The sequence below is a fragment of the Dendrobium catenatum genome, unplaced genomic scaffold (assembly GCF_001605985.2).
Source record: "Dendrobium catenatum unplaced genomic scaffold, ASM160598v2 fragScaff_scaffold_552, whole genome shotgun sequence".
Taxonomy (NCBI): Eukaryota; Viridiplantae; Streptophyta; class Magnoliopsida; order Asparagales; family Orchidaceae; genus Dendrobium; species Dendrobium catenatum.
Genome location: NW_021319014.1, coordinates 243,211 through 264,565, shown reverse-complemented (window position 1 = coordinate 264,565; position 21,355 = coordinate 243,211). Strand labels below are relative to the sequence as shown.

At 35.8% G+C, this 21,355-nt stretch overlaps 2 protein-coding genes across 3 annotated transcripts in view; one reads left to right on the top strand and one right to left on the bottom strand.

Moving 5' to 3' along the window:
* Nucleotides 1–1,305: 1,305 nt before the first annotated feature.
* On the bottom strand, nt 1,306–12,944 carry LOC110110764 (DNA polymerase epsilon subunit 4). Of its 2 annotated transcripts, XM_020842388.2 has the most exons (4): nt 12,608–12,943; nt 12,233–12,317; nt 1,997–2,038; nt 1,306–1,715 (listed from the first exon to the last, which is right to left on the bottom strand). In XM_020842388.2, exons 1-4 carry the CDS (start codon nt 12,896–12,898, stop codon nt 1,645–1,647), a joined length of 489 nt encoding a protein of 162 aa, XP_020698047.1. In that variant the 5' UTR covers nt 12,899–12,943; the 3' UTR covers nt 1,306–1,644. The 2 variants fall into 2 exon arrangements, with proteins under 2 accessions (XP_020698047.1, XP_020698048.1); XM_020842389.2 differs by lacking the exon at nt 1,997–2,038 and having other exon boundaries at nt 12,608–12,944.
* Nucleotides 12,945–15,837: 2,893 nt separating this feature from the next.
* Nucleotides 15,838–21,355, top strand: part of LOC110110766 (phosphoglycerate mutase-like protein 1) — a 23,420-nt gene continuing 17,902 nt past the window's right edge. The window contains exon 1 of the mRNA XM_020842390.2: nt 15,838–16,110. Coding sequence (XP_020698049.1) covers nt 15,900–16,110 — 211 coding nt within the window. The 5' untranslated portion in view covers nt 15,838–15,899. The remainder of the gene's footprint in view (nt 16,111–21,355) is intronic.

The window sequence follows — 21,355 nt, the reverse complement described above, 5'->3', positions numbered from 1 at the left end:
TCATATTTTAAATACATATAATTTTAGTACATATAAGAGTGATAATATAACTTTAAAAATATATAAAAATATATATTAATGACTTTAAATCACATTAGCCTAAAGTCAAAAGGCTATGAATTATACTAGTTAATTTCCTAAGATGAAATCATTTTCCCTTCCCTTCTCAACCAAATAGCCAACCAACCAAAGGCATGTAATTATGCATGCCCTTAGTGGGAGAAATCAATTATGATGTTAAGATTAAGAAAATATTAAAAAAAAAAAAATAATGAATCAATATAAAGGGGCCTTTAAGTCATATCACATTTTCACTTTGATATCAATTATTGCAATCATTGATCATAGGTTTGAAGTTGAATAACATATTACAATAATTGTTTTTCATATAATCAAAACCTTTGAGGCGACATAGTTTCATAAGTTACTGTTGATCTATCTTGATGGGATGACAATGAGAGTTGAATTGAATGTTGAAGAAGATAGTGACTCGCACGTTAATATTTCATTTGAAATAGCTTTCTTACTACTTTCTAAACTGATTTTTAGTACAAAATATTCTTTTTCAAAAAAAAAAAACTAAAAAACTATTTTGTAAAATAGTACGAAAACTACTCCAAACAAAGCCTAACTCCTCATTCACATTGTTTATATATACAAGATGGAATTAAAAATTACTCAATAATTAATCAAATTTTAATATACTAAACTAAGATAATTTAATTAAAGATTAATCACTTAAAATAAATTTATATCAACATGATATTGACTATGTTTGATGTAAAATAATGAACTTTTACTATGCATTTATAAGTAATTTAAATACTTTTTTTAATAAAAGTAACTTTAATTAGAGAATAAATATTCATTTAACATAATATTGTTTAAGCAAATTAAGCAGTAATCCTACTCAAAATACATCCTTTTTTTTATTCCTACTCAAAATACATCCTTTTTTTTTACTCAATACTTGGCTCAATCCAAAATTAAAAATTTTAATTTCTTAATTTTTGTAAAATTGACTTAATATCAACCCACATAAATAGAAGCATATTAATTAATCATTAATAAGCAAATATGAGCATATAACAAATACATTTATTAAGCAATATATACAACTAACCAACAACACTTTTAAATAAAATTTGTATTAAAATAATTTAAACAAACTATATCCATATGAATTTAAAAATTATTAATTTTTTTAATTAACGAAATAAATATTATAATTTCACAAATAAGCATGATAATTTAATATTTGCATAAACACAAAAATAATAACAAACTAACATATAGCTCCAAATAGCAAGACAAATTTATGAACATATTAAATCTTTTAACAATTTGAACCCTATATTCCTTTGAAATGTCACATAAGCTTTAAGGTAGTATGTCAACATCAATGATTAAGACATCAAATTGACCACATTAGCATTAAAAACTGAGGCCAAGCTTTTCTCCACGGCAAAGACTTACATGCTTGGACTGAACCTTAACGTTTTCCAGGCCAAATATTTAAATATCAAAATATGAGAGATCCACAGAAAATTTCTTAATGGAAATCTATCTTACCTTACCTCATAAGAGACTCATAAAGAAATTTTTTTTTTTTTTTTTATGAGGAGATGATTTGGCCTCATATTTCTATGTTCCTGCTTCAATCAAAGACCTTGACTTCAAGGCGTCTTCAGCTCTTATCTTCTCAGGAGCGAAATCTGAACATTAAAAAAGCAAAGAAAACATAGCAGAACTGTAAATGATACTGTAAGGAAAATCAGTTCTGTAATCAGTTTTTATTATGAAAAAATTATTCTGTGCGGATGCCGAACGTCATCCGGAGGATGCCGAACGTCATCCGGAGACCAATCAGAATACGCCACATCACCCTTTCGTTATACCGCAGCTCGATACCGCTAACGTGGTTGCACTTGATTCGCCTCCGGATGTAGAGCTGCGTTAGATATCCGCACAGAATAATTTCTCCAGTTTATGATACCTGAAAGGAACTCGTATCTTTTCGCTTGGTTAACTGTAGATGCTGGAAGAATTATGATCAGGTTAGTGAACCAGAGCAGTAGTTATCTGAGATAATTGAAATTTAATTCTGGAAGAAAAAAAAATCTGTAGTTTTTCAAATGAATTTTTATGCAGTTTGAGGGATTCATGAGGAGAAAACAAAATTATGGAACAATAAAATGTTTAAATTAGAGAATGAAGATGAAGATTTTCGAATTTGGGGATCAAATTGTAAATTACTCTGCAATAGTTTGGAAAACCTGCATATCATGATTAGTATTCCCAACCCAAACTCAATGCTATCTTAGCCAGAACTATGGGGAACTTTCATAGAATTTGTTTGGGGGCAGCTTATGCTTTTATATTTTTGTTGTCAGAATTTGTAAAAGTTGTTTCTCTTTTATCATTTTCATTCTTTTTTTCTCAAAAATAAATTTTTTGAAGTAATTTTTGATAAAAACAGAAAAATAGTATAATTTTTTTATCCAAACATTATTTTTTAATAGCTGATTATTTCTATAAAATAGCTTTAATATAAAACAATATAAATTGCAAATATAAAAATACGTAGAGAGGTTACAGGTGGAATGTAGTCCTTAGTTGATCATGCAATAATAGGAAGGTGTTGGTTCATTTATCCATATCAGTATTTCAAAGGGATGATTTAAAGATAGAAAATATTTTGCAATGCAGTCTTCTGTCAAAACTAAATAAAAGTGGCAATATTATTCTTTGAAAAATATTTCAAACGGAAACATTTCTTGAAATGCAACTTATCATTCTACATGCAGTAGCCTTGACATAGGTGCAATAGTTCAGAGAAACAGGATTATGGTAAGGCTGGTCTATACCGTAAGGAAAGTTATTTTACTATGACATCAAAATCAACATCAAGTCTTTATCCCACTATGTGGTATCTGCTACATGAATCATTTTTCTCCATGGTGTCCGGTTAAGAGTCAAATTCTCATTTAACTCCAATAAAAAAAGTCATTTCTAATATTTTCTAACAAAGTCATTTTAGGTTTACCTCTACCTTTCTTAACAATAGTCAAATCTAAAACATCTACTTTCCTAATCGGGTCATCGAAATAATAATTATGTTACCTAGACAATCTATACTTTGGTATATGTTATGCTAAAACTAATGACGAGGATTAGAGCTCACATCAATTCCCTTTGATGCTAAAACAATATGGCTTGGCCCTTGTGACGCCGGAGCTGAGTTGTTAAAACCTGTTAAACTTCAGGCTATATTAATTACAGTATTTTATAAGGCTATATAGGAATATTGCTTTCTTTTATTGAGTGTAGCATTTTATGTTTCGATATTTGTCTATATATACTTGTAGGCAATGCTTGTATTGGGAGATTTGGAGATGAATAATATTTGAGTTTACTCTCTTGTGTTTTTCTGTATCCTAAGAGTGATTCTTAGGTGGTGGATCCTTCCTCCAAGAAGTTCTTGGAGTGCTGTCCGGCGACCACCACTGGATTGTCGACGTGGATTCGTCGAGCCCCCTCCGATCCGGTGTCATTTGGTATCAGATCTGACAAAATGCTGGCATCACCGACGGCAGCTCCTTGACGTTGCCGGGGTCCCAATCCTCATCACTTGCCAACAGCTAACCGCAGCAACCTGCTGTTCTTCTTCTACTCCATTGTTCTTTCTTCATCACAAGCAGATTGTCACGCAAAGGGCTGAACTGCAAGATTCGGCATACTTCAAGACAGAAACCAGAAAAGTTGTTGATCTCCAATTTCTTGGAGTGTCCTCTGTTTGCTGTATCTTGGTTTATATTTCTAGGTGGTGAGACAGAGTCCAGCAGTCTGTAGATCCCAGTGTTCCCAGTGCCGGAAGAAGCCAAGTCGGAGGTCGTCCAAGGTCCGACGAGTTCAGCTAGGCGTCTCATTCATCCCGTCCTGATCTTTGGTGGCGAATCGGCTTTGGTGGTTTTCTTGTGTGCACAAGAATCGGACGAAGCTCCTTCGCCAAGAGCAAGAGGCAGCATTTTATTTCGAAAGAAAACAAGAGATTAATCTGTTTTTGAGAGTTTCTGTTCTCAAGAGATCTCTTCCCGTGAAGATTTGAGTGCCGTTCAAGAATTTCTTCCACATAGTTCTATCCCAGGCGAGATCAGATTTGGTAGGTTCTTGAAGAGTAGAAGCAAGATGCCTCAACAAACGTTGCAGCAAACATAAATAGAAGATCTTCAACAATAAATTATTCGACTCAAACGACGATTGTCAAGGCTTGAGCGAAGGACAGACTCAAGCACTCCCCAACATGTTGATGGCTTCCGACCATGGGACAAGTATGCTCCCATGATGGATTCAAGATCCTTCATTCCAACTAAATCCTTACGGACCGATGATGACGACGAGGGCTTTTCAGATGATAAGATCTCTTCCACTCCACTCTCGATCGAGTTCAACTTTGAAGAATTTGAAGCTCCGTTGCTGAACTCGTTGTCTTTGCCTCTCAATGATGAGCCTGTATACGACGTGTATGATGACGACATGTTCGATGGAGTTCTTGATCTGGAGCAACCCACAGATGATAAAGATGATAAGAGCAAGCCAATTCAAGAGGTCATTGCAGAAAAGAATAATGGTGGAGTCGACCGAAGTGTCGAATACATTGGAAATGTTGATGCCATGATTTCTGCATTTGAATGTGTTCATGATGGCTGGGGTGTTAATAAACTCAAGGAAGGAGACCATGTTCTTCATATCTTCACAGGAGAATGCAAGGAAAGTGTGCATTGTATTGGTCTGGGAGTCGTTGGTCTTGGGGCAGCAGAAGATGCAAGAATTGGAGTACCAAACAAAGGTATTCCATCTGCTTATGTTGCCTTTAAGAAATTGAAGATTGGTAAGCAATTTGACACCAGGTGGAAATACCCAGACCGATTTAGCCAACCAAACCCGCCTCCTTATGGCGGCCAACCGGACATCTTTCCACGAGCCTGAAGTTCCTCCAACCCAGGTAGAATGACGCCGGAGCTGAGTTGTTAAAACCTGTTAAACTTCAGGCTACATTAATTCCAGTATTTTATAAGGCTATATAGGAATATTGCTTTCTTTTATTGAGTGTAGCCTTTTATGTTTCAATATTTGTCTATATATACTTGTAGACAATGCTTGTATTGGGAGATTTGGAGATGAATAATATTTGAGTTTAGTCTCTTGTGTTTTCCTGTATCCTAAGACTGATTCTTAGGTGGTGGATCCTTCCTCCAAGAAGTTCTTGGAGTGGTGTCCGGCGACCGTCACTGGATCGTCGACGTGGATTCGTCGAGCCCCCTCCGATCCGATGTCACCTTGTCTTGCCAATTCCCAAAAATTCTTTTTGAAAATGACTTTATTCATTGAAAAAAATTCAAAAGTAACCATGCCTTAATCATCAAATCGTTCTTTCATCCTCAACACTGTGACACGATCACAAATTATTGATGCCATGGAGCCTGACAATCTTTCTCCCTTTTAGAGATTTTGAAGATGAGAAATAGGAAAGCACATGAATCTTCAACAATTCTTGATCAGTCTGGTCTCAATTATGAACAAGATTCTTCCTCTAATACACGCATTCTTGCAAGCGAGGAGCCAAAGACTTTGAATTTCTTAAGGTGTTTTTTCATTGTATGGAGTTCAAATTCTTGCATGGCTTCCATGAAGTTGTATGCTTAAGAACCCCAACAAAAGCTTCCAAAGAAGTCCCTATGACTTCCTTCAGATCACTTGCTCGAGCATCTTCACCATTGGTTGTTTGCTTGAAGCGTATACCAAGGACAAAGCCACTTCGTCCAAAAATTTCAAAATCATCACTTCCTAAGTTGTACTTAAATGGTCGTGATTAAAATCAATCAGTGATCACATGTTTCCAAGCTCATTCTTAGTTGTTGAGGGACATAACTTCAAGCTGCCAACTTCTAGCAGAGTCCCATGAAAATCCTATAATTTCACCACAAACTAAACAGTAGAAGAGATATAATGTTTAATGTTGTAGTTGTCATTAATTATTCTTATGTTGCTATTTAGTCTACATCACCAAATGTTGAGCCACATGAGCTTCCTGAAGAGAACACTAAATATAATTGGCATGTCAGTAGACCATTTAAAGGATTTCAACTCCACTCGAACCCTTCGATTTTCTATTTCCCTTCTTAGGTTTCTTTTTTTAAGTAGGTTAACGAATAGAATTAAAACAAATATTTCTGCTAGTGTCGTGAAATACCTAAGTTGAGATAGACACCAAGAGTTACTTTAAGTGATCGAGCAAGGAGGATGAATGAAATAAAACTAATATGAGTGATCAAGGTTTTATTGAGAAGGAAAAGATAAAGAAATAAAAAAGGTGACTATTAATTGTAAGGTCTCGAAACAGGCAATTCTTTTAAAATTCTTGGTACAAGAATTTCTTCACTCATGCTTTCTCTCACAAGCCCTGTTTATAGGCATACAAGGAATCTAACTTTGTTCTATTAGTATACCTTAATATATGTAGCATTTAAGTTTCCTAAATATTTTTTATCGGTCTTTGTCTTGACAGCTTCGAGAGTATTTCCTCTAATCAATGATAAACTAACAATTATGATACCTAAAAACACTATACATTTGTGCATATCACAGAGGTCAACCGTATGTGATGTTAAAACTAATGTCCAAGATTAAAGCCCACATTAATTTCCTTCGAAAATATTTTTACTCATAAAAAAGAATTCAAATGCAATCATGCCTCAATCATCAAATGATTTTTCCTCCATGACCTCAATATGTCAGTTGCAAAATCTTTCTTCCTGGTGCTTTTGATGATGAAGAATAAGAAAGCACAATAATCCTCATCAATGCCTGATTAGTATGTTCTTTTCTGTGACAATATTCTTCCACTAATACAAGCATTCTTACAAGGAGATCAAGGTATTGAACCTTTCAAAACAATATTTCATTATATTCTTCCTTTTTTAGGAGTTCCTCATCTTGCATAACCTCTACTTAATTTTATGCCCAAGCAACCCATCAGAAGCTCCCACATAAGTCCATTCAACTTCATATTGATCGCTTGCTCAAGTGTCTTCACCATTGGCTAGTCATGCATACGCTGAGGACAAAGCTGTTACATCTTAAAATCATCAATTCTTGAGGTAGAACCAAGAATGGTCATCGCTAAAATCAATCATTAATCCCATATCTCCAAACTTAATATTAGTCGTCGAGGGAGATAACTACAAGCTTTTAACTTTTAGCTCAATTTCTGAAAAATCCTCTAATTCCACAACAACAAACACAATCTTAGAGAATTAATGTTTAATGTTATGGTTGCCATTGATTCTTCCCATGTTTTTATTTAATCTAATCACTTAACAATAAGCCACATTAGCTTCTTGAAGAAAACACTGACATAGCTAACATGAATATAGAAAAAGATTCTAATTTGTAGGATTGACAAAGAGTGCAAAGGCAACAAATGACTTCTTGAATGAAGTGTAAGATCAATTAAAGTATTTTAGCTCCTCTCACACCTTTTCATATTTTATTACTCTTCCTTTAACTTTTTTCTTGGAGGTAATGAATAGAAACCAAAAATATATATATTTTTTCATTAGTGTCCTAAAATGCTTGAGCTAAAGATACAGACTTGAAATTAATAATGATAAGAGCTCTAGATTGAAGTATGTTTTATTTTACCTCTTCATCTTTCAGTTATACTCTCAACTTCTTCACCAAGAAGAAAATTCGAGTCATTTTGATTACTGAAAATTCTCGGAAAAGAAAATGCAATTTTGTTCTATAACAGCAAATGATTCGAAGAAAGTCTGTAACAAGCATCATATTCTAACACAATGTATTTTCTATGTTCCTACAACCTCTAAATTACCTTCCCTACAAATGAGCTATGCTTCTATGTTGCCCGCCATGAATATGGTCTGAGATATACTTCTTCCTCATGTTATTATAAATATCTATAGCAAGTTTGCCCTAGTTTAAACTTAATATTTCCCAAACACCATTCACTTATTCTAAAATATATATACTATGTCATTCAAAAAATCTCCATTGTGCTAAACAACTTCCTCCATTTTTTCAGTTGAAAAAAATCACTATGAGGAAAGATTCTTCTACTTTATTATGCATCCGGCGTTGCACCTTCTTCCACCATATCATTCTTCATCTACCACACAAACTCATTTCTTCTTTGTCAGTCCAAGCTCAGTGAGAAATCCCCATCAAACTCTAACATGAATTAGAATCAATGTTGATGGAAATTATTATTAATCAAGAAGAACAAACCCTTTGAAAGAGTATTAAGAGGTCTAATTTGGATATTAAAATTCTTTTATGGACTCTCTAAGTTTATCAATTGTCAAGTATCATTTGCCCAATCTGTAATTTGCTTCAGCACTGAACATTTATTCATTATATAATTTATCCTCTTGATCAAAGTTCCATTAGGTCCCTATTTCCATGGAGAAAATTGTATCCCACTTATTTCACTTTGACAAGAGGACATACAATAAAATCAATAATTGCCTTTTAAAATCCTCTACCTATGATCTCCAAAAATATACTCAAAAGTCGAAACTTGCTAGTTGCCAAGGCCACTAACAAGTGTCTATGCGTTGAGGGTCCTCCATGCAAAGGTAGCTAGATGTTGAATCACGTGCAAGCAATGGTCAATTCTTCAGCTACCTGATAATAACATGTAGTCCACCTTTAAAAAAAGTGAGTTAGCTTGGGTTCCTATCCATCAAAAACCTTTTCAATTTTCAAATACCTCATACAATACAATGAGAAGACCCGAGCTACTATCAACCTTAGGATTTTTCATTTATAACAATTTTATAAAACTACATATACCAGCACAACTAAAGGGTGTTCTAACCCCAAGTGAATGGAAAATCAATGATGATATAAGACTTCATGCTGTCCTAAAAAAGATAGTAATTGCATCAAAGTGATAGGAAATACTTGAGATCGCAAGTAGCCCTAAGGTCATACTTGAGTTCGCAAGCAAACCTAATCGAATTTGGTGAGAAAACAGCACACAAACTGCTGTTTACAGCAGAAATTCAGCAACACACGGCAGATCTCTTCGGAAAAACAGTAGAAAACTGGGAGAAAACCAAGGATTCCACTAGTAGATGCAGGAAAACAGTAAAAGATACACGTTTCTTCAATTCGAGAGGAAGAAAAACCTCTCCGATTCTCTAGCCACGCCTAGAGCCCAAGAACACAAACTCTAGATCTCAAATTCTTCCTAAATTCAAGATCAAACCCTAATTCTAACATTAACCATTAATTAAAGACAAAGGAGCATTACAAATTCCCTAAACAGCCACTAATTCAAATTTTTCCCTTCAAACAAGCATTACTCAAGGTGTGGGGCCCAAAGGAGCGGCCGCCCCCCCCCCCCATCCCTCTACTCTTTCTCTCTCTCTCTCTCTCTCTCTCTCTCTCTCTCTCTCTCCTTGCTTGGGCCGGCGGTGGTAAACCCAAATTGGTCCACTAGGGACCGGTTCAGGTAAAGCAGATAGCCCCTCCTGGGCCGGTGTAACACACAAAGTCGACCCAATATATATATGTCTAGATTATTAAGATGTTATGCATAATAATAACAACATCCAACAGGGGGCGAATTCATAACTTAAATAAGAATAAGATGAGGCGTAAGCCTCATAATAAAAGTTCGAGGCGTAAGCCTCGAGGCGTATTTCACTGAAATTGCGCTGAGGCGGGCCTCAAGGCGAGCCTCATATTGCGTAATTTTAAACAATGGGTGTAAGGAATATAAATTTTCTTATTTGTTTGTAATTTATATGCTCCGAGACACATTACTTATTTTATAATAAATAGTCCTTCAAAATAACATAATGATACCATTGCCTCCAATTACTGCAAGAATAAACACCAATTACGAAGACATTACCTTTTACATTAGAGTTGTAGAATCTAGCAACAACAAGCTGTCACTCAAACTATCTCATATTAGCATTCAATCTCAATTATTCCACGAAATTTACATTGTCTTATAGGCCACAATAATTATCAACTTTTCACCACACCAACTTCTCTGATACACTATTCTAACTTCTCTTCTACATACTTGGTTGAAATTTCCACAAGTGTTATATAATCATAATCCACTAGAAGCATCATAATGATCCTAAAAATCTAAAGAAATGAGTGTCTCGCCAATTATAATAGAAGACTTATCAAATTTTGCGCAGACTATATTATCAACCCTTCCATCTGTCTAGCAACTATTATAACATTATTCCTTCATATTCTGACATTCCAGGAAAGGCACGAGAATGTTGGTCCTAAAATGCTAATTAAAAATTGACATTTTTAATTACTTCAAATAATTTAGAGGAATATTAACGAAAGAGGAAATGATAAAAATGATAAAAATGATAAAGAGATATATCAAGATGTAGAGAAAGATAAGAGGAAAGAGGGGTGTTAGAGGAAGGATCTTAGCATATGCACTTTACTCCTAAGATTTATGGTATAAAGATTTCATCACTGATTATCTTTTCCATCAACCTTATTTATGGACATAGGCTACAAGGAAAAAAAGACCCTATGACTAAATTTATCATGTGAGTGTACATGTTCATAATGTGTAGCCTTCAAGTGCCTCCAAACATTCTATTCAGTCCTTTATTGTAGTTCTTCGAGATCTTCTTTGCTTGGTACTCATTGGCCACATGATGACTCTACTCAACAATAGTCGAGCTATCAAATGACTATGCTTGATACTAGTCAAGCTAACTCCTTTAATTTTCTAGCTTTTCCTGGACTTTATCTTTTACATTCATCTTGAAGGTGAAACAGTCGTGAAATCATCAAAACTAATGACTTGAATTAGGGCACACAAGTTCTATGTATTTTTTAAAGGATACTAACCCCAAAGGGGATGCAACTACCATGATATTTATAGAATTTTAAGAATACATCAAGATATGACACAGGTTGCCAACATCAGAAGGATTCTCAATAGAGAAACTAAGAGAGAATAATTAGCAATGACATCTACTTTTATTATTAAAGAATACCAAATATAATTTATGTTTTTTTCTATTTGTATGATGACTTTCATAAGATATTTATTTGTTATGGTACTGCTAAAGTTTATACTACCACCCACTATTTGCTATTCCTAGAACATGTTTCCATCATGGTCCCACCATTAGAGCCTCATTTTGAGCTTCCAATGCTTTAATCCAATTTCAAAAGCTGATCATAGAATGGACACAATTGATCAAAATTCTAGGACCTAAGAGTCATCCGAATTACACTTGGGATATTATAAATAAATGGGATTTTAACTTACTTTTTATATATATAAACAAAATGGAAATTGATAAAGTAAAAAAGGAAGCCATCATAGAATGGACACAACTGATTAGAATTCTAGAAGGACTAAGAGTCATTTGAATAACATTTAAGATATTAGAGCATGTGCAAAAGGTTTCCAGAAAACACATCGCTCATTAAAGCACACATCCGGTACATGCACATAGCACATCATGTCAGTCTACTGCACATGTACTTGCAAAGCAAATCGACGTAAGTGCTACTAGCAAGGCACTCCAACAACATTAATTTCACATATACAAGCCTCCTAGGCGTCGAGTTACCTTCCACCAACCCATGATAATTGCTTTATATTGTCTTCTATTGGCCTAACAAAATATGTGAAAGGAAATCAGCTAATGCCTAAGTCCATATCCTAATCATCAAAGGTATAACAACAACTGCGATGTAATTCTAGTTATCAACAATAACAATGCATCAAGCATCACTTAACGTATTCTAGACAAAAGGTTTGTATCGTGTATTCCTTCATCTGCTTTCAAAGATGCGTGGATGGTCAATTTCAGTTTTTTTCTCCGTTTCATAATAAGTATGCTTAAAATTATGGCACAGGCATGAATAATCAACATACCTTACATGAATAACTTCAAAGAACATGTAAGATAATAACAAAATCCAAATAATGAACCATGTTCAGCTCTCACAACTCATACCCAACAACAAAAGTATAAACAAGAGCAAATATCTTATGGCCAAAAAAGGAGGGCCCTACATCCATAAAAGAAAATAAGAGCACTATAGTTAGAGCAAGTGATTAAGACGCAATTTCTGGAAACAAGAAAAAGCATAACTATGAAAACACTGCAACTCAATCTTTCCAAAAAAAACAACTTACAAAGGTGGCTGTAAGAGATATATTTTTTGTTTTCCGACTTAGCAAATGTATAAGCATCCTCCGTTAGCCGTTTCAAGAACATCTCCTACACCACCGGGGGAAAAATACATCAAAAATGGATACCGCATAAATCTACTTCGATAAGTTAAATTACAAGCACGTGATTTCCAGAAAACACACGAACTAGCATCAGAGAACAATTAAATGCAGAAACTATAACCAGGGAAGCAAATAAGAGATGAAGCTAAGATCTAGGGCATGATCATTCATAACCCTCATTTCTCCCAGTGTGTTCGTGGCTCAGTTTACTAGTACCCGATGATGTGGTGCTAAAGATGATTGGCAAAGAGAAGAAAGGGGAGCAGAAACACATACAGACGCTTTGTTGATTATAAATACGGCATCGGCAGTAGTGCGAATTTCTGCAGCAGCAGCAACACCGCACTCACCGCGGACAAGGCGCCACACGCGGCTCATGGGAAAGCTACAGAAAGCGCCATCAGAAGCCAAAGCTGTCGCCGGAGGAGATGAAGAGGAGGAACCACCGGAATCCAAACTCTTGCTGGACTTCTTCTTCTTGGTCGGCGTCTCAGCATCGTCCATTCCACCAGAACCCTCCGCCTCCTTCCTCTTCCTCTCCTTGGGCGACGATGCTGACTTCTTCATGGCAAGGACACTTGACAATGTGATCGAGCATGAGAATGCCTTGGTTTTAGGTTTTTTTTACAACTTTTTTTAGTTTTTTAGCATAAAAACTTTTAAAAAAATTTAAAAATTTTTTATTAAAATTTTACTTTTAAAAACAGTAAAAAGATTATTCCAAATAAATTCTTAATTATTTTCTCTGACATTTAAATAAACTAATTTAATTGCAAATATAAGAAAGGGAAATTTGAATGTATAACCATTGCATAATTGATTAAATATATCACCAATTTATCCTATTAGAAAAATATACCAAAAATTTATTTTAATATAATCAACTATGCTTTAAAGAAATAAAGTTAAATTCCTGGTGTAAAAAGGCTTGAGAATTTTCTAGCAAGAAGATGATCGACCATATATATTTGTTGCGTCCAGGAGTATTCGCGACGGTAGAGAAATACAAAGTTTATCGTCTTAGCGTTGTACGAAAATCCGGCACGCAAACAGATAAGAGAAAGGATCTAGCATTTATGAGACACCAAGATTTTTACGTGGAAAACCCCTGAAAAGGGGGAAAAACCACGGGGCCTAGCCCTGTTTAAATGAATCCACTAGTATTGCAGTCGATTACAAATGAGGCCCTTCCTTGGTGGAAGGTCTTAGCTTGATGTACATCTTATGGAGTACATTACATGATGTTGATACAAAGAATCACTATTGACATGTTCGTTTGGTAGGGAGGACAGTAGTCGGCGGGCGATGTAAGTAAGGAGGACCATAGTCGACATTTGGAGGCCTTAATGATGTCAGAACTCGGCGATCTTGGGTTCGTTGGATTCTTCTCGTCGAGCCGCTTGATTCGAGTATAAGCTCGTTAAAATCAGAGATCGTTTGGTAACTCAAATTGCGGTTCGAATCTTCCAACAGTGCCTTGGGTCCTTGATCCGGACTCATTTGGGCTCGGATTGGGTTGAACTTGGTGTCGTTGGGTTCGTATTTCCAAGACGCTCAGTTTGACTGTAGGCTCGCTGAAATCGAAGTTCTGGTGCTTCCGAATTTGATTCTTGAAGTTTCCAACCAGCTTTTTGCATCGAGATTCGTGCCCGATCAAGGTAATTTTCGATGCCGTATCAATATTCATAAATTTTTTTCTCATTTCTATGATTATCACTCAATAATAATAATGTTAAATATTTAGTAATTCATATTTGAAATTATAATTTACACTCTAAAACTTGAAAAAAAAATGATATGGAACAATAAATTACTTGCTACAAATATATTTGAACCAACTTCAAATCATGTTAAAATTTAGATTATTTGATCCCTCGTTTAGGGAGAAATTATTCTGTTACGAGTTCGGTCTCAGAACGTCGTCCAGAGATCAACCAAAATGTGTCATGTCAGCGGTACCGAGTGAAGGGGTGATGAGGCACATTCTAGTTGGTCTCCGGATAGAGTTCTGCGTCCGCACTGAATAATTAATCCAAATGAGGACGGTTCAATTAAGATTTGAATAGGTTTTGAAGCAAGGCTCGAATATAGTTGGATTAAGATTCAAACAATATTAAAAAATGGTTTAACATAATTAAAATATAGTTGGAATAAGGTTCAAACAATATTCAATCAAGGGTTAAAAATGGTTTGAACATGATTTGAATGATTCAAATATTATTAATAGGGTTCCCATTAATTAATAGGAATATATTAAAAGGAAGTTTTACTTGACTATAATAATGACTAAGATGTTAATATCCTTCAAGGTTGAAGCAAGGTAAGTCCCGAACTCATGACTTGCTTCTTTTATGAGCCTTTTCACTAGCTTCTATAAATTGTGAGTCTGTTGCATTGAATATTATTTCTTTTGTTATTTATTCGACAGGCGGCAATACATAACTTGTTGAAGCATCATAATAAGAGAAAAAAGTAGCAATGAATTTGCATATTTATGAAATAAAAGATAGAAGTATCACTGATAGTGACTGAAATTATTAATATAATATTGAAATATGAATTTTTTAATAATCCTAAACTTAGCAAGCAAAATTTAAATAAGTTTACTTATACAATTTCAAATGAAAGCTTCCACAATGTATATGAGCTGATTTACCATCCTATCAAAGTAGGAATCAAAGAAATTTGGCCATTCTTGATGGCTACAATTTCATTGGAAATTTTGGATTGGTTGCTTGCTCCTCTATGAGTATGAGCATAGTAGAAACAGCGAAAAAATAATAAGTGATGATGAATGCTAATGTCAGTTGGTGTCCAAAGGCAATCGATTAAGCTATGATGGTAGCTAATGTTGATTGACCTCAGACGATTGTGAGCAAAGAGATAGTCGTAAAGTGATAATGGATGTCAACATTGGAAGAACAGTTGGGTGATAGCAAATATCAATGTTGGTCTGCAGAAGGTGATGATAATCGACATATAGTAGCAAGGTGATGACAATCAGTTGACGACAATTGGGTGACAGCGAATAGACAATGGCAACCAAACGATCATAGTTGTTGGTGATGATTATTGACATTTATTAGCAGAAAATTTTAGATTTAGAATTCTTTTTGGGATTTATTATAATTTTTTTCATTAGCATTTATAAAATTATTATCAAAATCTTCAAACATTTCATATTGATTCTTTTAATCATATGCAACTATTTAGACGTTTAAGCACCTTAATGAATTAGCATCAATCAAATATGAGTGAAATTATTCTGTGCGGATATGGATGCCGTCCAGAAGCGAAACAGAGCGCGCCACATCAACCCTTTGCTGTGTACCGCGGCTGTGTACCCGCTGTGTACCAGGTGATGTAGCAAGCTCTGATTCACCTCCGAATGATCCGATGTCCATACAAAATAATTTTTCCAAATACGATGATTTATGGTGGAGATCCTATTATGATTAATTTATTAAAATAAATAAAGAAAAACGTAGTAGTAGACCAGTTCAGCTGCCCAAAAGGTGGACGGCCGATAAGCACTGGTTCAAGAATTCTAAGCCGACACGATCATACCATGCGCCTCTTGACCACTCCTTTCGGCTCCTTCTGCGACACCAACGCTGCCAAATCCATTGCTGCTCCTCGCAATAACAAATCCAGCAAAAACAGTATTTATCGCTATCAAGCCTGCGTCTCTGCTCCGTACTCGTCTTCCAACCCTGCTCGAGCTGCAACTTTTTCCAGGAACGCTCGTTTCTGCTCATACTTTCCCACTGTATTTTCAGGTGATGAACAGATAACCGAAAACCAGAGGCCGTATTTCCTCTACTCGGAAGTCTCGTTTCACTTTTGTCGTTTCGATTTCTGAATTTTGTGGCATGTATGTAAAATTCCCCTTTTTTTGCTCTTCCGTTTGCTGGTTGTTTGTCATGGTCTGTATTAGAAAATCCTCCGCTATCAATTCTTTTGACCCTGGGGTGTGTTTGACTAGAGGGCTGGTGTTTGGAATTACTTTGAGTGATATAAGTGAAGGGAATTAATCAAAGACGTCTGAGAAGCAGTTTCTTCTTGATTTCTTGATGGATTTTTCTCTTAGGGCTTTCAAGGCTTTGCTGGATTGAAGGAAATGCAAGAAAGGAAATGTGATAGAAATGACAATGAAAATGCTATAGGAATTGAGTTACAAGTTGAAACTTGTTTTGCCTAATTTGATTGATTGGGGAGAATTTAGTGATATTTTTTTCTTTCTTTTTTGGATGATGAAAATTAATTAAGATTTTCTTTTTTGGATGATGAAAATTAATTAAGATTTTCTTTTTTGAGAGGAGAGGACAGTGAATCACAATGATGACTTAATAAAAAATAAACTGGAGAGGAATTGAACCTGCTGAATTTGCTTGTGCTTGAATCGTCTAGCATATGGGTGGGAGATAGAACTAGAGAGAGGGATGGGCCAACGACATAACAATGTGCATCGAGGATGATTGGGTGAATGGGGCATCGATGTTCAAAGTTCTGTGAAGCACAAATGGATTGAAGAATGTTGGGTGTGAAGTGCTAACTATGAAGTTCTATTGGTCCGTCGGGCTAAGGGCTTGGGAGGTGCGATCGTAACATTGGGAGTTAGAAATTAGAGTTTATAAATTTAACTTTTTTTTTTAATATAAACCTTTTATTTTACAATACGATCAAAATCAAACAATGATAAATTAATCAATATTGGAGCAGGCCAGCAGGAAAATGATTTTGGGAATAGATCACAAGCTAGGGGATCGGTTCACGATTGAATTAGTCTGTTTGACTGATTAAGTCCAAATTTTAAAGGCATGATTAGATCCAATGTTATTTATAGAGTTACAATAGGAACTTACCATGGGTTTAGGTTGAGTTTAAGGAGGTTTAGAGAGAGAAAATAAACAAGAAATTATAGATCAAAGATTCTACTATTATATGAGAATTATAAAAGACCTTATTGACCCCTTAGAGAGAGCGAAATGGTACGTCAAATGAAGTTATAGGGATTTTAAAGATAAATGCTTTTGGAAAATCCCATGAAGTAAGATCTGATTAGAAAAAAAGCATAGAATGATATCATGTTATGCCCTAGATTTTATATGCGTACAAATGACCAATGATCTTTAATTTTTCAGGTGTATGCCAATGTTGACAATATATGATAGGCTATAGAAAACTAACTAGAAGTTTATGAATTTTCTTAGTGTTGTAGCTATTGTTGCAACTAATCTAGACTGCATGCTAGGTAGGATCTGATGGATGAGCCACGAGAGGGCGAGTACTCCAATCAAGTAGTCACAACAAGAACTTTGATTGAGTGTTGGCGAGAATCACTAATCGGTCGGTGAGTACCCTGGATGAGTTGTGGAGGTCTAGGAAGACTTGGCTTTGTTAAGGAGGTGATTTTTGAAGTCCCTTAGTCGAGTTCAATATATGAGTAGTGAGGTCTAAGTAGGACTTGTCAGTCTAATTGACTTGATAAATTTTCACTCCTATCGAGTAAGGATTGTAGGCAACTCAAGGCCTATGAGCGATTATTCATAATGACAAAGGGGAACTGATCTTGGCTGGATGCAAATAAATTGAACACATGGACATTATGCAGGTGAAGATTCTTACAGTCATGGATCTTTGAGGCTTGCTTGAGCTATGGATGTTTGATATGAGAGGTGTCATCATTGAGGGGGATAACATCAATGTAATTTTGATGGTTCCAACGCTCGATGGATCAAGCTAGATAGGGTAATCAACCCATGGAGGGTCCATATATATCCTTTATGACAATTTTCCAACATGTTCTTTTTTGCTATATCCCAAGTGAAAGTGTGGGCTCCGAAAATTTGGCCCCGGCCCTCACCCGACTTGCTTTTTCTTTTGTTCGGGGCAGTTTTAACGGATTAAGTTCCGGGGTAAATTTTGGAAGGCAGATGAGTTTGTAGATAAGACACTACCCAAAGATTTCGCCCTCATTTTGCAAGGACTTTATGATCTGAGTTCTGGTTTCTTATAGGCGTAAGCCCCTATAGTTAATTACACCTCACGGTAATGAGAGAGAACTTTCAATTAAGGCTAGTCGTCGATCAAATACGTTATATCTGTAGATACTTATTATCAAACGTATAATACTATAGTAGCAGCATGGGCTTGGAAATTTGGAATTTGAAGGGTTTGGATGTTGGAGGTTCAAGGTTTGATATTTAAAATAAAAAATTTCACCATCTTGCACTTAAAGCGGATGGTGGGGAAATAGATGATGGACCCGATTAAGATCCCATGATTCTGTCATATCGGGCCATCGTTGTCCCTGGTCTACTTAGTCAGAGGAGGTAGTTGACCCAACCTGACAGAAGGATCCTTGTCAGCTGCCATGGGTTGCTTCATTCAAGGGGACCTTGTAGACCTGGGGTGGATATTTGCCTAAGGGGATAAATTTAAATCCACCTTAGCTAATAAAGGGCTTTATACCCTATCTATTATATCCTATTGATTCATATCTCAAGGATTTGATTTCACTAAGGAGCGTATTGACTCTGTCCATAACTGGTATTTCGTGGTGTCATTTGGTGACAAAATCATTTGGTTCAGAGGGCCCCAAGTCATAACCATTTATCCTGCGGTGCCATTTGACGGCAAAACCGTAGGTTATAGGACACGTACCACATCCTTATTGGTAAAATATTATTTGAGAATGAATCCTATTGATATTTGAATTCACTTACTAACCCGTGCAGCATCCCTAGACGTCACATGTGTACTCATAACATGCTCATCGGGGCCAATTTGGATTTTGTGATTGCACTTACCCTTTTTTGTACCTATATGTATACAAAGTACGGTGCATGCACGGGGGGTATTCTTGGAGTATTCAATTGGTTTTCTATGATGACTTGTAGAAGTTTGCGCTTGTTGTAGTACTTTAATATTTGTGTGTAGAAAGTATCTTGGATGCACGACTATTGTTCATCAAGAAACTTGCAAGCCTCAATAATCTTATCCAACTCGATGTTCAGAACCTGAACGAACTGAGATTCACTCACTCCATAATGATCTGATCTGGATTTCTCTTCCCAAAACTCATATAGAAATTTGTAGGCAACACCCGATGCCTTGTATTTCGAAGTTGATGGCCACTGTCTTGAACTAACAATCGCGGCAATCAAAGATACTTCGAACCATCTAATATAGTTGTGGGATGTACCCATTCCTAAAATAATTGTTGCAGTTTTTGAGATGACTTGAATGGCATTATATTTTTCATCTGTAATTATGAGTTTAGGTCACTAGATTACACTAATCTTTGACAATACATTTGTCAAATATTGATCATTAGCTCCAGTGGGCATGATGCAGTGTATACTGACATCTACTTGAATGCATCTAGATGTATCACGTTGTTACTTCCAATGCATTTTGAATCCCTTTGGCTGCAACTGGCATGCTGAATGTGGATCTTCTAGTGCCACTCGTAGGCATTCGTATTTGGTGTAATTATGTTGCATTTTGTTCGTAGACAGTAGATTGGATGCATAGGGGGCCTTCCACGGTAGATTGTGGGTACTTGCATTTGCTGTGCATTGCCCACCCTCACTTGCTATGGATCTGCACATTCATCCTTTTCACTTAGACGAATTTCTCATTCATTCCTCCTATTTGGAATGAATTTCAATTGTTCTACAATATAGTTAAGGATCCCCAATTCTTTCACCAATAATATTGTGAATCTCGAGAATAAAGTTACTCGCGGCAGAAGACAATTGGTGTAGTATAATTCCACCTCAGCTCTCCGTCATGAGTTGTGGTCACTCATAGGTGACTTGTTGCACTTATTATAAACTCTCTTATGTTATTAATAGATCACTGCATTGTAGATTCCTTGCATCAAGAGTATGGATGATATCTTTTCCACATCTTTCTTGCATTGGTTTGCAGGGTGCTACATTCATTGTATATGAATTGTTGTTGTTCATGGGGATCTACCATTATGTCTAGTGTGTACCTCTTGCACTTAATTAGGAGTTGCTATCTCACCACTCATAACTTCATTTTAAGCATGATATCGAGCTTCTTCATGCTTGGTTCCAACTCCACATTGTCATGAGATTGGTTCTATATGGTTTGTTCATTCGAGTTCAAATCTCTTATGATTCATTCAAATTCTTTGTGCCATAGTTTGACTTGAATTCTTATGGATTATTCAATTCAAACTGAGCATAATTCATTATCAAAACCCACTTGATATTGCATGGTTCAAGTTCAAAATCTTCAAGTTCCCATGCACTTGGCTCAAGTCTTGCTAATTCATTTAAATTTGAGTTAGGTTTATGCTCAATTCAAGTTTGAATTAATGTTTAACTTTGTCTCACTTGAGTTCAAAATCTAGTTCAAATTTGAGTCCAAGTATAGTTCAGGCTCGAAGTGAGCCTCTTCCGTTCGTTTGAGTCCCCTGTGGTCCAACTCAAGTGTTTGCTTGAGTTCAAATATTCAAGCCATGCTTAATATGCAAATCAAATCCAACTTGAGTTCAAGTTCAAGTGTAGTTTTTTTTTACAGTTTATTTAAGTTTGATTTCTCTTGCATTTAGTTCATTTGAACTTGAGCTCCCTTGCATATGATTCAATCAAGTTCAAATTATGTTCCAAGGTTCACAAGTTCGAGTCCAAGTTCTTGTCCTTTTGAGTTTAATCAAGTCCAAGTATGATCTCGTATTCACCCGAAATTTTGGTAGCTTCCCGGCATCTCCCCCGTTTAGGAGAAACTTGGCCTTCCCACCACGCACAATAAAGACGTGTATGGTAGGTGTCCTTAGACACCACGGTTGTGATCTTTATTCCCACAATGCGCAATAAATGCATGTATGGGGTCTTCGAGGGTACCTGTTTGAAAATACAGTTTGCTTTCCCCCCGCTCGGAGGTACTTATAAATAACCCCGTCTCGTCGTAGGTGTCGCACCCGGGTCCCGTCCCACCACTCGCAATAAAGGTGTGTATAGGCTGTTTTTCGGTGCGCCACGAGCG

Coding starts and splice junctions, on each gene's coding strand:
- LOC110110764 (XM_020842388.2), bottom strand. CDS start 12,898: ATGAAGAAGTCAGCATCGTCGCCCAAGGAGAGGAAGAGGAAGGAGGCG. Junction 12,318..12,607: donor TTATAATCAACAAAGCGTCT/GTATGTGTTTCT, acceptor CCGGTGGTGTAG/GAGATGTTCTTGAAACGGCT. Junction 1,716..1,996: donor AAGATACGAGTTCCTTTCAG/GTATCATAAACT, acceptor TTTAATGTTCAG/ATTTCGCTCCTGAGAAGATA.